We start from the raw sequence: 17,244 nt of genomic DNA, 5'->3' as shown, positions 1-17,244 counted from the left end.
AGAAGCAGATGTGACACCTGACCTATCAGCAGAAGACGTCCTTCGTCCCCTTTTCATTCAGTTGGTCCTCACCGTGTTGAGGAACAGGTATCGCTGACACGCTACTTTCAGTTCCTCCTCCCTCTGCTCGGTGTTAAGTCTTAACTCCTCCCACCGCTCAACCACTTCCTGCTGCACGCTCTGTAGGCGGAGCTTCAACTGAGGCGTGCACAGGTCCAGGACGGTGTCCACAGCATCCAGCTGCTCCTGCAGCTGTAAACATCATCATTTGATCAGGTGTTGCTTTTATTTTGTCCCAACACGTCTGTGATCACTTTGAGGTTTGTAATCAGGATTGTTGCAAAGTTTGTGTCGAATTTATAAATATGATGTAAAGTTGAAGTTTTGTAGTGTTTAAAAATGACTACTGCAAAACCAACTTCAAATAAAAACCCAACATAAATTCTGACAGAACAAAGTTTAATAAAGTTTTGTTGTTTTAAAGTTAGCGGTAGCTGTTAGCAGGAGAGTGAACAGTTTCCCGTCAGTGTTGGTTTTATTGGCTGTGACAGACCAGCTGCTCTGGTTCCATCAAACCAGCTCCTTGATAAATCCTACAGATTGAACCTCTGGGCTCCGACCTGTTGCTCTGTGGCGGCCAACTCGTGCAGCAGAGCCTCGTGTTTCCTCAGCTGTGACATCACTCCTTGGAAATCCTTTGCCACATCGTCAGGGATGCTTTTCTGTCGTTCCTTCAGAGGGAGACAGAGAAAGCAGACAAACGTTCTTTCACACTCAGTTGAGTATCAGACACAGAGACTCTGAAGCCTCCTGATGGGCTCAGATACCTGGATGAGCATCAGGGCGTCAGTCAGGTCCTGGTAGAAGCGATGACATCCCTCAGCTCTCTGCAGCTCATCCTGACGCCCTCTGGCCACAGCCTTCAGATCCTCCCAGCATGCACTGCAAATCAACAATGTCAGGATGAAAACTCTATAACGAGTCACAATATACTGACACATCTGTTATCTGTGTTGAATATCATCCTTTGCAGACTTGTTAATGTGCACTTTCAGCTTTCTGCATTAGAGTGTGATGACCAGCAGTAACCACTGTACCTGAGCTGCCGCAGAGCTTCTCTGAGGTCAGCGCTCTGTGGATGTTTGCTCTGGATGAGCCGAGCGGCTGAATCGCTGCAGCTCTGCAGTCGCTCCCCCCCGACCTCCAGCTGCTTCAGGAAGCCGTCAAACTTCCCACGAAGCAACTGGAACATTGGGAGCAAAACCACTGTGCTTAATGCACATAATAATATCTACAAACAGAACCAGTCAGAATATCATCCTGATTGATGGGTCTCTACTTCAGGGGCCTGTTAAAGAGACCTGAACATGCTGATAGTCTTTGCCCAGGTCCTGAGACTCAGCCGTCTGTCTCTGCTGGTTCATCCATTCCTCCAGATCAGAAGATTCTTGTCTGAACTCATGGAGCTGGAGGACTTCCTTTAACCTCTGACCCCTGACAGGAGACACAAGGACAGTAAGACCTTCGGTGCACGGACAGATCCTTGAAGAACAACCTCCAGTCATTCAGATGATCCTGCTTCACCTGAGAGCCGCCTGGTGCTGCAGCTGCTGGTTCAGGCTGCTCAGGTGGCTGTAGGGTCTGCGGAGCTCCTCCAGACTCTGGTTCTGAACTGCCTGCTCCACCTGGTCCCCCAGCTCCTCCACCTCCACCTCCAGCACCTCCAGCTGGCCCTCCAACACCTGCAGAAAGACCAGGCTACGGTTCAAAGATTCATACGTCACATGTGCGTGAAGATTCCACCTTTTTCACAATCACCACATCATATTAATAATGTATATACAGAAAGATGATCTCAAAATGACAACAGGGGATCAAATGCTCGGGTCAGCACACGTATGTGCATGTCAGAAAACATTGATCACAGATTCAACTGAAAAACAAAGGAAACTGTCAGTAGAGGACACAGGCTTAACAGACATTACACACACTCATAAATATCAGTCTTATAAGTTTTCATCACATCAAGATCCATTAATTCTTCTCTGATAAATCAGTGGAACACAGATTCAGTTCCTGGATCTGCCCCTGATCCAGATCCTGATCCAGATCCAGATCCAGATTTAAAGAGTTATTTCCTGGCCCAGGTCTCATCCTTCCACCGAGTTCACTGGGAACCAGCTGAGATCTCCTGTTGAGCTCAGACCTCCTGGTGCTCTACCTGATGTTTGGTGAGGAGGCTCCGTGTGGCCAGCTGGTCTTTGCCGTAGTCCTCGGTCTTCACCAGGTTGATTGACTCGGTGAGCCGGGACTCCAGCTCGGAGCAGTCAAACAGCAGCTGAGACAGATCATATTCAGATCATATTCAGATCATATTCAGATCATATTCAGATCATATTCAGACAGAGTCAATCCCTTTCATTCATGAATATGATATGAATGACAGTTCAGAGAATACAGGAGGAAAGTGTCCGATATCGTCTCAGCTCGATTCTGCATGTAGATGATTTTCCAGAGTCCATGTCTGAAAGCATCTGGACTGTCTCACCTGTTCTCTGGAGACAGCTTTGCTCAGGTGAGCTGCTCGTCTGCTGCAGGCCTCCTCTAGCTCCTCCCACTCAGCACTCAGGTGGCAGCACCTGCAACAACAGAGGAGACCCATATGAAGCAGACGTCCTCACACAGGATTCAAACTGGATCTTTCACTGCTCCTTCCAGGGGGACGTTATAGGACCAAAGACCAGCACCTCTGGAGCACCTCCTCTCCGGCTGATTTGCTGGTTTTGGCCAGACCCCGGCCTTTCTCCAGGACCTGGTTCAGGTGTTTCTGATGAGCGTTCACTTCAGCCTGTAGCTCCTGGATAAAAACACACAGGCTTGAACAACAGCAGGTTTGTATCTGTTAATCAATGGTGACATCTAGAAGTTGCTCCATGTCACACAGCAGCCGTCAGTTTGGTTCGAGCTTCGGTACCTTGTGTTTCTGCATGAGGCTGACGGCTCCAGCCAGAGACCTGTCGTATCCTGTGGAGCCGGAGGCAGGAAGGTGTTCAGAGATCCAGCTGAGCTCCAGATCCACATCGTGATAGAACCCGAACAGCAGCACCGAAGCCTCCAGCTGCGCTCGGCGCCGGTCCAGAGGCTTCTGGAGAGATTTGAACCTGCAGCAACGAGCTCGTTAGATCAACATGGTCTCCTTCAGGTTCCTACGTTTACAGTCAGCTGTGTCCTGCTTCAACTTAATGTCGTCTTGTTTTTATGTTCAACATGTTCCTCTTCTCATCCACTGTTTAGTGGCTGGTTTGACATGAATACTAACTTTATTACTGACTGAGCTACCTTAGCTTGTAAAGCTAAGAAGGTGTTGCTTTAGATGAACTTGGTCCTGAAGACCACATCTGACTTGGCTTGTGAAACACAGGAGAAACCAGGTGGAGCTGATCTGAGCCTTGTTGGGCTGTGGCATCACGAGGGGCAGCAGAGCTTTTCTCTGGAGCCCAGCAGAACTTACAGAGTGAGGTAGGTGTCGGTCTCCTGGAGGATCCTGTGAGAGTCAAAGTGTTTGGTGGCCAGATGTTTGGCTCGACTGACGATGGAGTTGATCTTGTCTGCCAGCTCCTTGGCCTCCTGCTCCAGCTGCTGATGCTCCTTCACACAAAAACACAGCAGGGACTAACTTGAGTTATTGCACACCTTTTGTGGTTTGAGGAAAACACTTGTCACTACACAAATATGTAACAAATCAAATGTTAAAAGTAAGGGACAGGTGTTCTCCTAGTGTCCTGACCTTCAGCAGCTGTCGACTGGAGCGCAGGTCGTGACCTGTGGCAGCATTGTTCAGCATCCACTGGATGGCTTCTATCTTCAGTTTGGCATCCTGGGGGGGGGGGGGGGGGGACACACAGAGACCAATCAACATTAACTTGAAGATCACACATCTCTCAATGCATGACTGGTTTGAAAACAGCTGTTGAAAGTCACAAGCAGTTTCTTGAGTTCGCTAAAGAATAAATCTGCTCACTAAAGAGCCACTTGGTCATGGACCCAGTCAATAGGTTGGTTAATTAGAATAAGTAACTAGTCATTAGTGGGTTCAGAGTGGTGACCAGTTAGTTAATCTACTAACTGATGTGTTCACTGTCCGGAGAGTTCCCTCAGTGCACTAACTGGTCCGGTCTTTAGATTGTGTGTGAGTCAGTTGTTTACCTGAAGCAGCTCCATCAGCTGCTCCTGCTGTCCTGCCTGTCTCAGTTTGTCTCCTCTGTCCTCCATCTTGTCCTGTAGTCTCCTCCAGCGGCTGCTAAGCTGAGTCGTCTTTCTGCTGATGCTCTGACTGTTGTAGTGCTCTTCAGCAAGCATCTCCTCTCCCAGCTGAACACAGAGACACACACGTGTGTAAGATGTGTAAGACAAGTTGCAGGTCAGTAAAGTTATTGTCGTTTTGCTGTTCACAGCTGTTTCCACAGGAAATAGATAAACTGTCATCATGTGGTTTTCCTGGAGAATCAGAGTTTACTCACCTGAACCAGTTTGTCCAGCCGTCCCTGATGAGCTTGCACCTCCTTCTCTGCGGCCTCGTGTCTCTTCAGCTTCCGGAGGACGTTGGTGGGGTCGCGGTACGACTCGTCCTCCGCCACCTTGAACTTCTCCTCCATCCAGAGCAGCAGCTCGTCAGCGTCCCTCTGGAACTCCTGAGACACAGAAGAAAAGCTAGAAACAGGGACACTTGAGAGGCAGCTGCTTTTACTTCACTGAGAGATACAAGAGATGAACTTGTTATGATTTAATTAATTATATTTATAATTTGCAGCAAATCTTTAAAATAATTATGATAAGTGTTTGCAGGAAATGTGTTGGGAAATATTTGACCAGCAAAATAAAGTGTAACTATAATGCATGAATTAGATAATGGGGGGATTTAACCTGTGGGTGATGAGGAAACAACAGCAAGATCTTTACGAAGACTGAATACTGATTAAGTATTTGATGTTATAATAATACCTGGTACTTGTTGGAGGCCAGCAGCAGACTCCTCCTCTGCCTGCTGCCGTCCTTCAGCCTCCTGTTGGCCCGTTGGATGCTCCTGCTCCTCTCCTTGATGCTGCAACGTCAACTCAGTATGTTTCAAACAGAATAACATGACACACTTCATCAGTTATTATGATGTTTGTTGAACATCATAATTCATCACGTGTAACATGTGTTCTTCAGATACTCTGAAGCTCTGATGGAAGGTAAACCTGCTGATTGCATACAGGAGAGTATCTGGTGTAAAGAGTTTGATCTGGACCTTGAGAATAGTGTTATTATTTAGTGCTCCTATTGAACCAAGGGTCAAACGTCCACATGTCCAGATGTTGACCTTCCTGTCTCTTACTGTTCAGCAGCATAGTGTCCTCGGGTGATGAGCTCCAGGCTGCGCTCACTGAAATGATCAATGCGTTGGTCCAAAGCCTTCAGGAGACCTTCCATCTCCTCCTGTCGGCCCAGCAGGCTGTGGACACTGTCCACCGAGTCCTGCATCAAGAACCACAGAGACACTTAGGATGTTACACTGTCAGGGTGGAGGAACCATGAAACAGATCAGAGTGACGCCTCCTCACCCCGACGTCTTTGACCCTGAGCCGGGCTTCATGCCCGGACAACGCCGCCTCAATCCGGTCTCCCTCCCGGGTCAGCCTCTGGAACTCCACCCCCTGCTTCAAGAGCTCGTTCCTACTGGTCCACAACCTGTCCAGTTTGGACCAATCAGCAGCGAGACTGTCCAGGGTTTGCTGGATGTCAACACTACTCGTGTTCCTCATTGAAGAGCTCTGCAGAAGAGATCTCCCCAACTTCTCCGTCTCCATCAGCCTGAGACGAACCAACAGGAGGAGAAGCTCAATCAAACAATTCATAATTCAAACTGTTAATACTTTAAAATGATATCATAATGGACTCAGACTGGTCAGCTTCATCCCATGGAATTCTTTGGATGCCAATAATGAAATAAAATAATAAAATAAAATAAAAACCATTTCAATGTGTGCACAGAATGAAATGGTGATTATGCATTCGAAAGCAGTTTCCTGTTTCCTAAATGAAAAAAGCTTGTTAGTGTACAGAGCCGAAAAATCAACATGAAATCACAAACAGGAATTTTGAAAGTAGATATTAATTTGTGTCTTGGCATTTCAAACAAAGTAAAGAAAAGTATTTCTCTAATGATAAACAGAACAATATTTGTCAGAGAACATTTTATTTCTGAAAGATTACGTTTGAACTTTCTATTAGATGTTGGCATCTGCAGACTTCCATATTTTGCCTGATGTATATTTTTGAGATATAACAGATTCATTAGAGACTGAAATACAGAAATCCGTTCAGGCAGTAATAACCCGTGCTGTATTATTTTGGCGGGGCGTCCTGACTCCTCCTCTTTACCTGCTCCTCTGCTCCTCCATCTCCAGCTGCAGCTCCCGGTTTTGTTCCAGCAGAGCGACGGCCGAGGCCACGTCAGCAGCCACCTCCTCCTGCAGGAGGCGCTCCTGCACGGAGCCAGCCCAGCGCTGCAGCTCCTTGGCCTGCTGCTGGAAGCCCTGCAGCCTGCGGGCCTCCTCTAGGTGGCGCTGTCTGTCTGCAGCCTGATGCTTCACCTGAGAATCAACAGAGCTGATGTGATTCCAGACTGGACTGTTGACACCTGGGTTTTCACTTCCTTCAGCAGAGTTACACACTTTGCAACTTGTTAACCTTCATGACCTCATTAATAACTCAGTTTGATCTCTCACCTGTTTGAGCAGAGCCTCCAGACGCCGAACCTCCTCCATGATGGCTGCGCTCTCCGCTGGACTGCAGTCCTGCTTCCTGTGGACCAGGAAGTTAACACTATGAGACCCCGTTCACTGCTCATCTCAGCTGGGAATCAGGAAAATCACCATTAAAGTCGAAAACTCAATAAAATCTGTTTTAGAATTTACAGAGGTCGTCACCATTACAAACACAACAAACAGAAATCTAGAATGTAGGGATTATTAAAAATGGATTGGACTTAATTATCTCTTAAACTAACAAGTCTAGAACTACAAAGGTTCCACAAAGGAAGTCTTGTTTCTAATCAAATGTTTACAGTGTTGATTTTGAATTCTTCACAACCCTCTCCTCTTACAACACAACACATATTCCTCTTGTTTTTCAGGAGGAGTCCTCCCGTGGTGTCAGACACGTACATCTTTGCCACGCTCTTCAGGTAGGAGATCTTGCTCTCCAGGGTCTGGATGTCTCTGAGGGCCTGAGCCTGGTTCTTCTCCTCGGCCGACAGCGTGAAGGAGCTGCAGCCCACGTCCACCACGTCCAGCCGGGTCAGCTGATCCTGCAGCAGAGCTTTAGCCTCATCACAGCTCTGCAGAAAGGACTGGACATCTGCCGTACTCAGCAGCTCGTGTCCCTTCTCATCCTTCAGCTGTTGGATCCGATCCCACCTGAGGGCAAGAACACACTCAGTTCATTGAGTCCCTGTGATGACTGAGGGAGATGGTGTTCCACTGTTTCCAACCTGTTGGAAACGTTCCTCTGCCTGGCCTGGATCTCTCTCTGTTTACTGTGTCCACTCTTCACCAGCTCCTCTGACATTCTGATTATGTCATCCAACTGGCCACGCCCACTCATCAACTCAGTCAGGAAGTTCTAAAACCAGAAGTCAACGTCAACATCGGAAAAATCTCTGTTTGGAGCCAAGTAAAGAATCTACTTGTGATTTTGTTCATGCATCCTGCTGGAAACCTCATATTTGGCCTGCACGACTCCCAGGTTGTCCGAGTCGGTGCTGAAGGTGTTCAGGATGTTCTCCTTGTCCTCCATCCACGACTCAAACTCCTGGCAGCTGTTGTGGAATCGATGCAGACGCAGCGTCTCCTCCAGACTTCTCGTCTTCGCCTGAAACGCAAAACATCACAGTCTTTGTTCGCCTCTTAAATATTGCTGACATACGCAGAAGAATATCTGTGTGTTAGCATCACCAAGATGAAATACTAAAACATGAGTGAGTTTGGAAACTCTCAAGCCTTCCTCTCTATTCCACTGCTTCAGGCTGAGGCAACAGCGGCCTCTGCAGCCTAGAGAGGTAACTGCAGGACGTGATGAACCTGGTCCAGGTGGTTCAGGGTCGTGCCAGCGAGCAGCAGAGAACTTCATGAGTATCGGCCTCCATGTCCCTGCTGTCCCTCTCTCACCTTGAGCAGGCTGTAGAGGGACTTGTAGTCCTCGTCCAGTCGAGTCTGTGTGCTGTCCACGGTGTCTCTCTGGTACTGTGGGTCTGGAAGCCATGAGGTCTGGATCTCCGTCGTGGTCCGACGATTGGAGCGGCTTCTTCTGGGGCGACTCGCCTTCGTGCCCGTGCTCACTGCGACGCCACTGGTGCCGACGGGCGTGGTGGGTGGAGCCTGAGCAGGAGGACGTTGTTAATGACATGTCGGAGTCAGGGTCAACATGGAAAGGTTTTGGTGGGTAGTAATCTCTCTGTGGCTTTATAAAGGACTAATTCACAGTGAGTGATAATTAGATGTATCAAGAGAAGCTGGTTGTTGGTGCAGTGATTAGATGATTGAGGATCTGGTCCTACTGTGGCTGACAGCAGGCTGAGGTAGGTCCTGGGGATGAGCTGCTGGTTTCCTCTGCTGTCTCTGGCTAGAACTCGGTCTCCATCCGGCTCATTGCTGACCACGACTACAACCTCATTACGATCCCATGGAACCTGGCCTGGATGGAACACCAGGTTAATAGATGTTACAAACAAGAGTCTCCAACGGGTCAGAACCTGTTCTACTTGAAATGTGGAATGAGTCTCTGACCAGTGGAGAACCACGTGGACAGAGACACCTCCAGTTAACTGTGGATCACATGTCCCTCGCGCCTTGTAACAGTTATAACAGACGTGTCCTGTCCAGATCATTTGTGTTGATATGAAATGACCAAACCAAGATGTCCGCCCTGCCGTACCTCTGCTGTATCTGTAGCGGACCTTGGCCTTGCTCTCCTCACTCTGCAGGGTGTGGCTCCTCCCCCCCTTCAGGCTCGGTGATGAGGCAGCGGCTCCTGGCTCCTCCTCCTCTTCAGATGACTCACTGTATTCCATCATCTTACTCTGCTGAGGCTCCGCCTACAGGGAGGGTGTGAGCACAGGGAACATGTGTAGAGGTGAAACGTGAAGTACAGTAACACAAGAAACACACAACTTGATGTGGTCTCTTCACACACTCTCTCCTGTCAGGTGGTTGAAGCTCTGACTTTTCTCTCTGCTTCATTTCTGTTGTGAACTTTTTATTTTCCATGAATCTATTTGAACGTGTTACAGGGTCGTCTGAAGGTGAGTGAGCTGAACTGTAAAGAAGTGGGATCCAGTTTGACTGAACCTCCCCCCCCCCCCCCCCCACACACACACTTCTACATGTCAGCAAAGTAAGAGGCTGAACCTTTCATTACATTTAAAAACCAAACCAGTCCACTCTGTGTGTAACTCTCAGATGTACCGAGCCACACGTGGGATCATGGACTCTCTGATTCGAGCTGTCACTCACAGTCAGAGCTGTCAGCTGAGCCGCGCTCCTCGCCTGCTGGGACAGCCTCTTCATCTCGGAGGCGTAGGCCGCCATCTCCTTCTCCAGCCGCAGGTGGCGCTGTAGCAGAGCCCCTGTGCTCGACTCGTCCTTCCCTTGGTCTCCACTGGTCAGCAGCGGTTTCCTGTCTCCCAACCACGAGTTGGCCTCTTCCACGTCTGCAAAGTACTGAGCAGGAGAGACGTTTGTTAATCAGTCGTGACCCACAGAGGCCGGAGATAACTCCCAATACACCTAACCAGGCTTTAGGGACTTGACACTGTAGGAAGTTTTGGTGCAAACTGTTGTTATAGCTTTTATTATGATGTTGGTTAAGTATAGAGTAAGAACAGGCCTCAGTGAGAGAGTCTTCTTTTACCTGTTTGATGGAAGCGGCGGCCTGCAGCCGGTCGCGGCGTCCCGTCACCTCGTCGGTCAGGAGGCTCCACCGCCTCTTCAGAGTCCTGATCCACTTCTGCACGGCTTGCTGGTCGACCCGGCTCTGTTTGGACATCTGATCCTGACCTCGACCCAGAACTCCCTGGTACAGAGACTCCTGGGCCTGGAGCTCCGCCTCCAGCACCTGAGACATTATCATAAAATGTGATGAACTGACCAGAGGTTCCATCTTATTCCCACTACTCAGTCATTTATACTAAGAAGGAATAACTTCTCTGAAATCACTTTCTAGGTCTTTGCTCATGTTCTCTTGAGGAAATGTTAAATATTTTTAAAAGGTACAGAGAATCCTGTAAAGTTGTGCGTCTCACCTTGTGATTGTGTTGAGCCAGCTGGATGTGGCTGAGGTCTCGTCCCAGTCCAGCCATCTGAAGTCTCAACCAGCGCTCCCACAGCCAGGCCTCCAGCTCCTCGCAGTCATGGAAGAACTCAAACAACCTCAGCTGAGCCTCCAGCTGTTTCCTCCTGAGGAGACAAGAAGGTTGTTCCATACACGAGCTATCTTCTTCCTGAATATGATTTTAATAAAAAGAGAAACTGAAGAATACCTGTTGCTGCTGAGCGACACCAGAGATTTGTACTGAGAGTCGAGAGCTCTCACTCTGCTGTGAATCTGCTGACCGTCACTCACTTTCCCCTGAAAGAGAGAGAGAGAGAGAGAGAGAGAGAGGTGAGCTCGTCCTCTTCTTCATCCAGCTGCAGCAGCAGGCGTGAGATCACCAGTACTGTACCAGAGCTCTGCTGCTGATGGCGGCGATGGTTTCACCCTGAGCCGAGATCTGAGCTTCTAGGAGATCCTGCTTCTGGAGGAGAGACTCCACCTGCGTCAGCTGCTTCCCCAGGTCCGAGGAACTGGCCTGGGACTGATGAGCAAGAAGAAGAAACTAGACTCTGATCCTGGGCTGTACAATGGATTTCTATTACTTACAGATCGTACAAAGAAGAAACATACATTTTAAATCCCAGCTGCAATCTTAAAACCCAAAGCATATTCACCTGGAGTTCTTTCAACTCCTGGGAGACCAGTTCGATGTCTCGGAGGCAGCTGAGGGTTTCGACTACATTACCCAGCAGCCCCCTGTGCTCCTGCAGCTGCTGCAACAGGTCCGTCCATCGGGTACGAATGCTCTCCTCCCTTAGGAGCAAAGGATATATACATATGGTTCTTTCCTGTTTGATGTAATTTATAAATAATTTATAAATATGTGAAGGTGGAGGTGGATTTACATGGAAGCCCTGAGACACTGGTCAAATTGTTTTATCTGTGGAAAAGGTACCAGGATCATTTACCATCAGTTTCCCTCAGGGTTTCTGTATCTGTGATGAGCAACGACCAGTTTGACAGACCAGTAAAACCAACACAGGTCTTTATCAACCACACTTAGGACCATTGTTCTTCTCTTATCCTAAACCACACGTTTCAAAGGGCTGAATATCACCTGTTAACTTAATTTACTTTCACCACTGAACTCTGATCAGCTAAACTTTGGGTTGACGTGATGAAACCTGATTTGATTTCTCTTTCTTCAGTTCTCACTCATCTGTCACTTAACCCACCTCCTCATCCTCTCATACTACTGAAGCCTGGCTCCAGTCTCACCCCAGGGAACCTTCAGGTCCTCCGTCAGCCCTGCACCTGATGGAGGAACTCAGGTCACTCACCTCCTGATGATCTGCTCCTTGCTGTGGTAGTTTCCTCTCTCGATGGTCTTGGCCATGTCTCTCAGGGCAGTGAAGCGTGGCTCTCTGGCCAGAGCGTCGGTGGCGAGGGCCTCCAGACGCCGGCCGGCGGCCTGCACCTCCTCCAGGGTGGAGAGAGCTCGGACGTCCTGCCTCCGGATGAGCCGCACCGTGTCCTCCAGGTAGCCCTCTCTCAGAGCCGCCTGAGGGACAAACAGAGCACTGACTGACTTCTGGAATTCATCATTAGTGCTTTTTAAATCGTCGAACCCAATATCTTATCTGCCACTTCGAAAGGATCACTGTGCATTGTGTTAGATCTTTTAACGTCTACCTTCCTCCCAAACTTCTGGGCGAGCTGCTCCAGGTTCTCCAGACGCAGCAGCGCCCCCTGCAGGGCACGTTCTCGCTCGTGTTCAGCTCTCTCCAACAGAACCCAGCTCTTCTCGATGTCACGTAGTGTTTTACCTAAACACACAAACACAATATTAAGTATGAAAATGTGTTATTTTGAAAGGACTAATCTCAGACTAACAACTAATTATGACTTATCTTAAGAGAATCATGAAAACTCAGTGTGATAAGAACTTCCTGAAATACCAGAAACCACCCTGGTCAAACATTTAATTAACAAGTGCTTAGATTGTTGTGTTCGGTCCATGTCCCATCTGCTAACATGGAGGAGGAGGGTAAATGAACTGAAGCCACCATCTTTATTTACAGACAGTGCTGTGGCTAATAACAGATCCACCGCTCAGACAGTCACTGTGCCGTTTACCCTCTGGAGGATTGTAGGACCGCTGGTTGTTGGCGGCCAGCTGCGTCTTCAGACTGAAGAGATGAGCCTCCATTGCCCCACGTTCCTTCAGAGACAAGGACACATCCAGGAGCACCAAGAAGTCAAGACTCAAATGACAATGACCAGAAAAAGCATATTTAGTTTGTCCCTGAGAAGACGGGAACATGATGGAGTCTCACCTGGTACTTCGGAGGTTTCTCCACGGTCCTGTAGGTCTTGAAAGCCGCCACCAGCACCTGCATCTCCTTCAGCGAGTTAGGGAACCGACGGTCATTCAGCTGAACCACCTGCAGTGAGACAAGAAACCATGAGTTCCTCCACCCAGCGGCTTCACCTCCTTTCACTGGGGCCGGCTGTCACCTTGGTTTGGATCCAGTGCAGCAGATGTGAGACCATCTTCTCGTACTGCACCTTCATGTCATCCAGCTCCATCAACATCCCGACAATCTGAGCAGACACAAGCAAAGTCTTCAGAGATGTTCCTCAGAACGGACCTGATGCAGCACAAAGTACCTACACTGCCATGGTTCTCGTGTGAGTCCCTGTGAGGGTTGTGCGACATGTTAAGATTTGGGCCAAGTCAGCCCCTCAACCTGCGATGTCCGATTCCTCCTCTCACCCAACAAACCTTTTCCCTGTTGGCTTTCATACATGTTGAGGGCATCTCACTGATTAATACAAATTAAACAGAGCAAAAGTACAAAATCTGAGTCTTGTGGATAAAACTTAAGCGTTCGGAGCAGTGTTTTGTCATCAGGACTTTGTTGTATTTGTTATTAGGATTAAACTGTGAAATCAATTAAAATGAATGACCCAGGATTTTGTCTTCATTAACATTTCAACGTGAATCTGAATTTTCTGGAAATAATGAGAACATGTTGATGAAAGATCTCTTCATGTAACTATTCATTGAGGGAACCGTAACAGACAGAGCTAAGAAGCTTCACGTGTAGCTGTATCATGTACACACGGTTTTATATGAAGAATATATCCAGAGACATTTAGAGGCAGAGTAGTGGAGGCTCTCTGCTATTGCCCTTCTATTTGTTTAGTGTTGTTCTCTGGACTCTGTGGTTCCTGTATTGAAACTGAAACAGAGCAACAGGACATGATGCTGAACGCAGAACAAACCTTGTGATGGGGTCGGGTGGAGGATTCCCTCCTGTACTCCCTCTTCACCCACTGACCACTGAGACTTCCTCCCACTGACATGTCAACACTGTTGGCTCCTGCCCTCCTGCTGTGTCACAAACACGTGACCCAGGTGGACATGGACACGCCTCTCGGTACGACCTCACTGTGAAACATCACCTGCCCCTAAACCACACCCGCTACACCCAGTCCCTCCAATTAGAAGCTCTTTAAGAACCTTCACCTCTTCTGGAATGTTCCTGCACACATGTCCTGCTTCAGTACAGATGCTGAGGACCTTTCTAGATGTGTAGACTGCACCTGGAATACCTGATGTACTGGGAAAGACCCCACAGGCCATTTCCTGTCCTTTCCATGTTGGGGATTTCAGCAGACACCTGGTGCAAACTGTAAACCTGATGGAGATGCTTCTCTAGATATAAATCATCGTTACGTGACACCAGGTAAATCACTGGACCTCGAAATACATGGTACATACACATCAACAGCAAATAATCCAACCATCCCAGCTGAACATTAGGAGGTCAGAGAGAGAAGCAAGCTACCCTCTTAACTTTTAAAAACATTAAAATCTCAATTTACATTTCCTGTGCAGGTACATCTGCTATCAAACATGCTTTTAATACAGCAGAGTTTATTATCCACAGAACTACGAGCACTGAGGCAACGTGGACAGAGATCCTCCCTCATGGTTCAAGTAATATCACATATGTTCAAATTGAGACTCAGATTCACAACAGAGCATCTGTGAACCAGCACGATGCTGCTCAGATAAAAAGGAACTTTGAACAGTCCAGTTCCACGACAGCTGAAAACCTCTGGTTATAAAACTGGAAGCTCCAAATGTAAATATGATTGAAATACCTCAGTAGGACCAGAAACCTCACTGAAGCTCCATCACTTCAGTGAAAAGACAAACTGCTCGCTGACCAAACCCACACAGACAAACCACAACAAACCAGGTGGCCTCTGGATCCAGAGTGAGATCTGAGGCTGCTCTGTTTCCTCGTGTGATCAGGAGCAACAGGATCTGAACACCGAGCTCTGACAGCCCAGGACCACAGTCCAGATCCGAGCGTCTCTCCTGCTCGTGTCTCTGTGGACGTTCCTGTCTCCAGCAGCGTCTCAGTGAGAGAGTGATCTGCTTAGTGTCTGCAGCTCCGCCCACTGACCTCACAGGATAGAGAGGTCAAGGCTGTCAGCTCACCTGAAACATGCCCACTGTTATGAATAAAATATCTATTTAAATAAGACTCTGCTACATGAAAAGTGAGCAACACATCTTGTGCAATGTAAATATAATGTGTTTCTAGTTCCCCCTGATGTTCCTCAGCCTCTCCTGCTCTCACATGAATATATAACACAGCAGCTACTTCCTCTCAAGATTCTGTTATTAACTAGTCACCCAGCGGGATGTTGTGGTGTGAGTTCTGTAGCTCTGCAGCTCTGTAGCTCTGCAGCTCTGTAGCTCTGCAGCTCTGTATCTCTGCAGCTCTGTAGCTCTGCAGCTCGAGGCTGAGCTCCCATGAGTCCTGATTCTAATCTGACTGTAATCCACGTGACAGGCAGGCGGTGGAGTCTGATGGATTAGAGACGCCACGATGCTACAAACCAGCCAATGGGCAGAGAGGAGACTCCTCTTCACTTCCTCTAGAGGAGAAACCGTCTGTGGATGAGATTTCAACACAGACTGCTGCTACAGTACCAATAGCAGCCTGCAGAGGGCGGGGCAGTCCAAGGTCTGTGCCAAGACAATCATGAATTTATAGAAAACCATTGAGCAGCTTTAAGATATGACTTTGAGTTCCCACAGCAGAAAATATCTGACCAAGTTTACATTGGCATCAATATTACAATTTAATAATTAACCCGATTAAGACAATAGTGTTGATTTTCTTATTCTCTTATTCTGGATAAGCTCAATATAACAACTTAATCAAAATATTGATATCCATGTAAACATCATCATTATATATGATCAAGACACTTCAAAGATGTTCACACATGGAGCAAGAAGCTTTAAAATAGTTCCTTTTAGCTCTAAAATGATTCAATGATTTAATATTGTTGGATTAATCAGCCAATAGCCAAGTGCTGCCAACAGGTCCAGCCCTGTTGACCTATTGACATGTTGACCTTTTGACCTGTTGGAAGCACTTGGATATATCATGACCTGGACGACTGAGAATCTCCAGCTGGTCTGAGGTCATGATGTGTGACAGGATAGTGGATCAGTGGCGCCCCCATGTGGTGCTGCTTCAGACCTTAGCAAGTCTCTTCTGGATGGTCTGTCCCTGCTTCATCTTGGAGAAGTAGTGGTAGTACAGGGACACGTAGGTCATGATGGACTTCTCGTCTGGATGAGGGACCACCATGTCCTCCACCTCCAGCAGCTGCATGATCCCAAACTGCCGCTCGGCCAATGAGAAGGCGTGCTCCAGGGTCGGGCCGGGGTCGTCGCCTCGGAGACGCCGATAGTCGAACAGGTCCGGCCTGGGGCGAGGAAAGAGAGAGAGTGTGAGTGTGTGTCTGTGTGTAGTGTGTGTTTGTGTTTGTACACGTGGGTTTTACCGGTGGGCATGGATGAGGGCGTTGAAGGCCAGTCCGTCCCTCCAGCTGGACGAGAAGTCCTTCACATCGACTCCATCGTAGCCAGAAGTTTTCCTCTGGCACCAGATCAGCAGAGCCTCCTTCGCCGAGCGGTGAGCGACACTGCCACCACCCGCCTGGGGGGGGGGTTATAAGAGGATGGAAACATGGTGATTCAGAAGAGGGATAGAGGACGGGTGGAGGGGGAGAACAGAAAACGAGATGATAGAGAAAGGAGAGAGGAGAGGACGAAGACCCTACCTCTTCCAGGTTGATGGGTCCAATCTGGAACCTGAGGATGATGATCCACAGCAGACCCAGGATCAGCGTCCGGTCCCCGTCCACCACATTCTCTGGACCAATCAGATCCACCCGAATCTGACAGAGGACATTGTTTAGTCATAGTCCCTGGAGGGAACTGAAGAAGAAGAAGAAACAGAGGACAGGTCTCCAGGCCACTGCAAACAGGAGCCGCCATTCTTTCAGGATTGGAGCAGAAACACATTGTTTTCATGGACGGGTCGGTTACCCTGATCCACAGACAGGTCAGTTACCCTGATCCACAGACAGGTCAGTTCCTCTGGTCCACAGACGGTCAGTTACCTTGGTCTTGAGGAAGTTGATGGCGATGCCGTTGTTCTCCAGGCAGTGGACCCTCAGGGTTCTTCTGCTGGGCGCAGGCAGCTTCTCTCTGGAGATCAGCTCCAGCAGACGGATCAGATGTTCTCCGGCCTTCAGCTCCGTGTAGACGTCCGTCAGCTCCACGGGCTCCTGCAGGACAACAGGGACAACAGGGACAACAGGGACAATAGGGACAGGTTAGGACGTCTCTGTCCGGTTATTATGGTCCAATGAATTTGCATGAAAACAAACAGCATGGTGATGTATTAGAATGAATATAGCATTGAGCCTCTATGAAGATAAGTGTTTGGCTCACAAAGCAGAGATCGACACATCAACACACACATATAACATCTTTTTAAAAGATTCACA

At 48.3% G+C, this 17,244-nt stretch overlaps 1 protein-coding gene across 1 annotated transcript in view; it reads right to left on the bottom strand.

The window, feature by feature from the left end:
* The window catches only part of sptbn5 (spectrin, beta, non-erythrocytic 5), a 39,040-nt gene that overhangs the window by 19,762 nt on the left and 2,034 nt on the right, over positions 1 to 17,244 (bottom strand). Inside the window, exons 2-41 of the mRNA XM_062396899.1 lie at positions 16,855 to 17,022; positions 16,513 to 16,629; positions 16,234 to 16,388; positions 15,927 to 16,155; positions 12,871 to 12,957; positions 12,690 to 12,797; positions 12,490 to 12,574; positions 12,046 to 12,179; positions 11,694 to 11,914; positions 11,028 to 11,166; positions 10,763 to 10,894; positions 10,580 to 10,668; positions 10,343 to 10,496; positions 9,952 to 10,155; positions 9,555 to 9,761; positions 8,977 to 9,136; positions 8,600 to 8,736; positions 8,211 to 8,420; positions 7,762 to 7,914; positions 7,535 to 7,665; positions 7,209 to 7,460; positions 6,771 to 6,846; positions 6,424 to 6,635; positions 5,604 to 5,853; positions 5,378 to 5,517; positions 5,002 to 5,101; positions 4,521 to 4,691; positions 4,207 to 4,371; positions 3,788 to 3,877; positions 3,512 to 3,648; positions 2,975 to 3,161; positions 2,748 to 2,857; positions 2,549 to 2,639; positions 2,222 to 2,338; positions 1,585 to 1,742; positions 1,362 to 1,494; positions 1,098 to 1,243; positions 828 to 942; positions 621 to 731; positions 73 to 252 (exon numbers count right to left, since the gene is read on the bottom strand). Coding sequence (XP_062252883.1) covers positions 73 to 252; positions 621 to 731; positions 828 to 942; positions 1,098 to 1,243; positions 1,362 to 1,494; positions 1,585 to 1,742; positions 2,222 to 2,338; positions 2,549 to 2,639; positions 2,748 to 2,857; positions 2,975 to 3,161; positions 3,512 to 3,648; positions 3,788 to 3,877; positions 4,207 to 4,371; positions 4,521 to 4,691; positions 5,002 to 5,101; positions 5,378 to 5,517; positions 5,604 to 5,853; positions 6,424 to 6,635; positions 6,771 to 6,846; positions 7,209 to 7,460; positions 7,535 to 7,665; positions 7,762 to 7,914; positions 8,211 to 8,420; positions 8,600 to 8,736; positions 8,977 to 9,136; positions 9,555 to 9,761; positions 9,952 to 10,155; positions 10,343 to 10,496; positions 10,580 to 10,668; positions 10,763 to 10,894; positions 11,028 to 11,166; positions 11,694 to 11,914; positions 12,046 to 12,179; positions 12,490 to 12,574; positions 12,690 to 12,797; positions 12,871 to 12,957; positions 15,927 to 16,155; positions 16,234 to 16,388; positions 16,513 to 16,629; positions 16,855 to 17,022 — 5,961 coding nt within the window. The remainder of the gene's footprint in view (positions 1 to 72; positions 253 to 620; positions 732 to 827; positions 943 to 1,097; positions 1,244 to 1,361; positions 1,495 to 1,584; positions 1,743 to 2,221; positions 2,339 to 2,548; positions 2,640 to 2,747; positions 2,858 to 2,974; positions 3,162 to 3,511; positions 3,649 to 3,787; positions 3,878 to 4,206; positions 4,372 to 4,520; positions 4,692 to 5,001; positions 5,102 to 5,377; positions 5,518 to 5,603; positions 5,854 to 6,423; positions 6,636 to 6,770; positions 6,847 to 7,208; positions 7,461 to 7,534; positions 7,666 to 7,761; positions 7,915 to 8,210; positions 8,421 to 8,599; positions 8,737 to 8,976; positions 9,137 to 9,554; positions 9,762 to 9,951; positions 10,156 to 10,342; positions 10,497 to 10,579; positions 10,669 to 10,762; positions 10,895 to 11,027; positions 11,167 to 11,693; positions 11,915 to 12,045; positions 12,180 to 12,489; positions 12,575 to 12,689; positions 12,798 to 12,870; positions 12,958 to 15,926; positions 16,156 to 16,233; positions 16,389 to 16,512; positions 16,630 to 16,854; positions 17,023 to 17,244) is intronic.

This window comes from Platichthys flesus, chromosome 10 (genome assembly GCF_949316205.1).
Source record: "Platichthys flesus chromosome 10, fPlaFle2.1, whole genome shotgun sequence".
In the NCBI taxonomy this organism is placed as follows: domain Eukaryota; kingdom Metazoa; phylum Chordata; class Actinopteri; order Pleuronectiformes; family Pleuronectidae; genus Platichthys; species Platichthys flesus.
The sequence above is the reverse complement of the archived record's forward strand: the minus strand, read 5'-3'. Positions and strand labels throughout refer to the sequence as shown.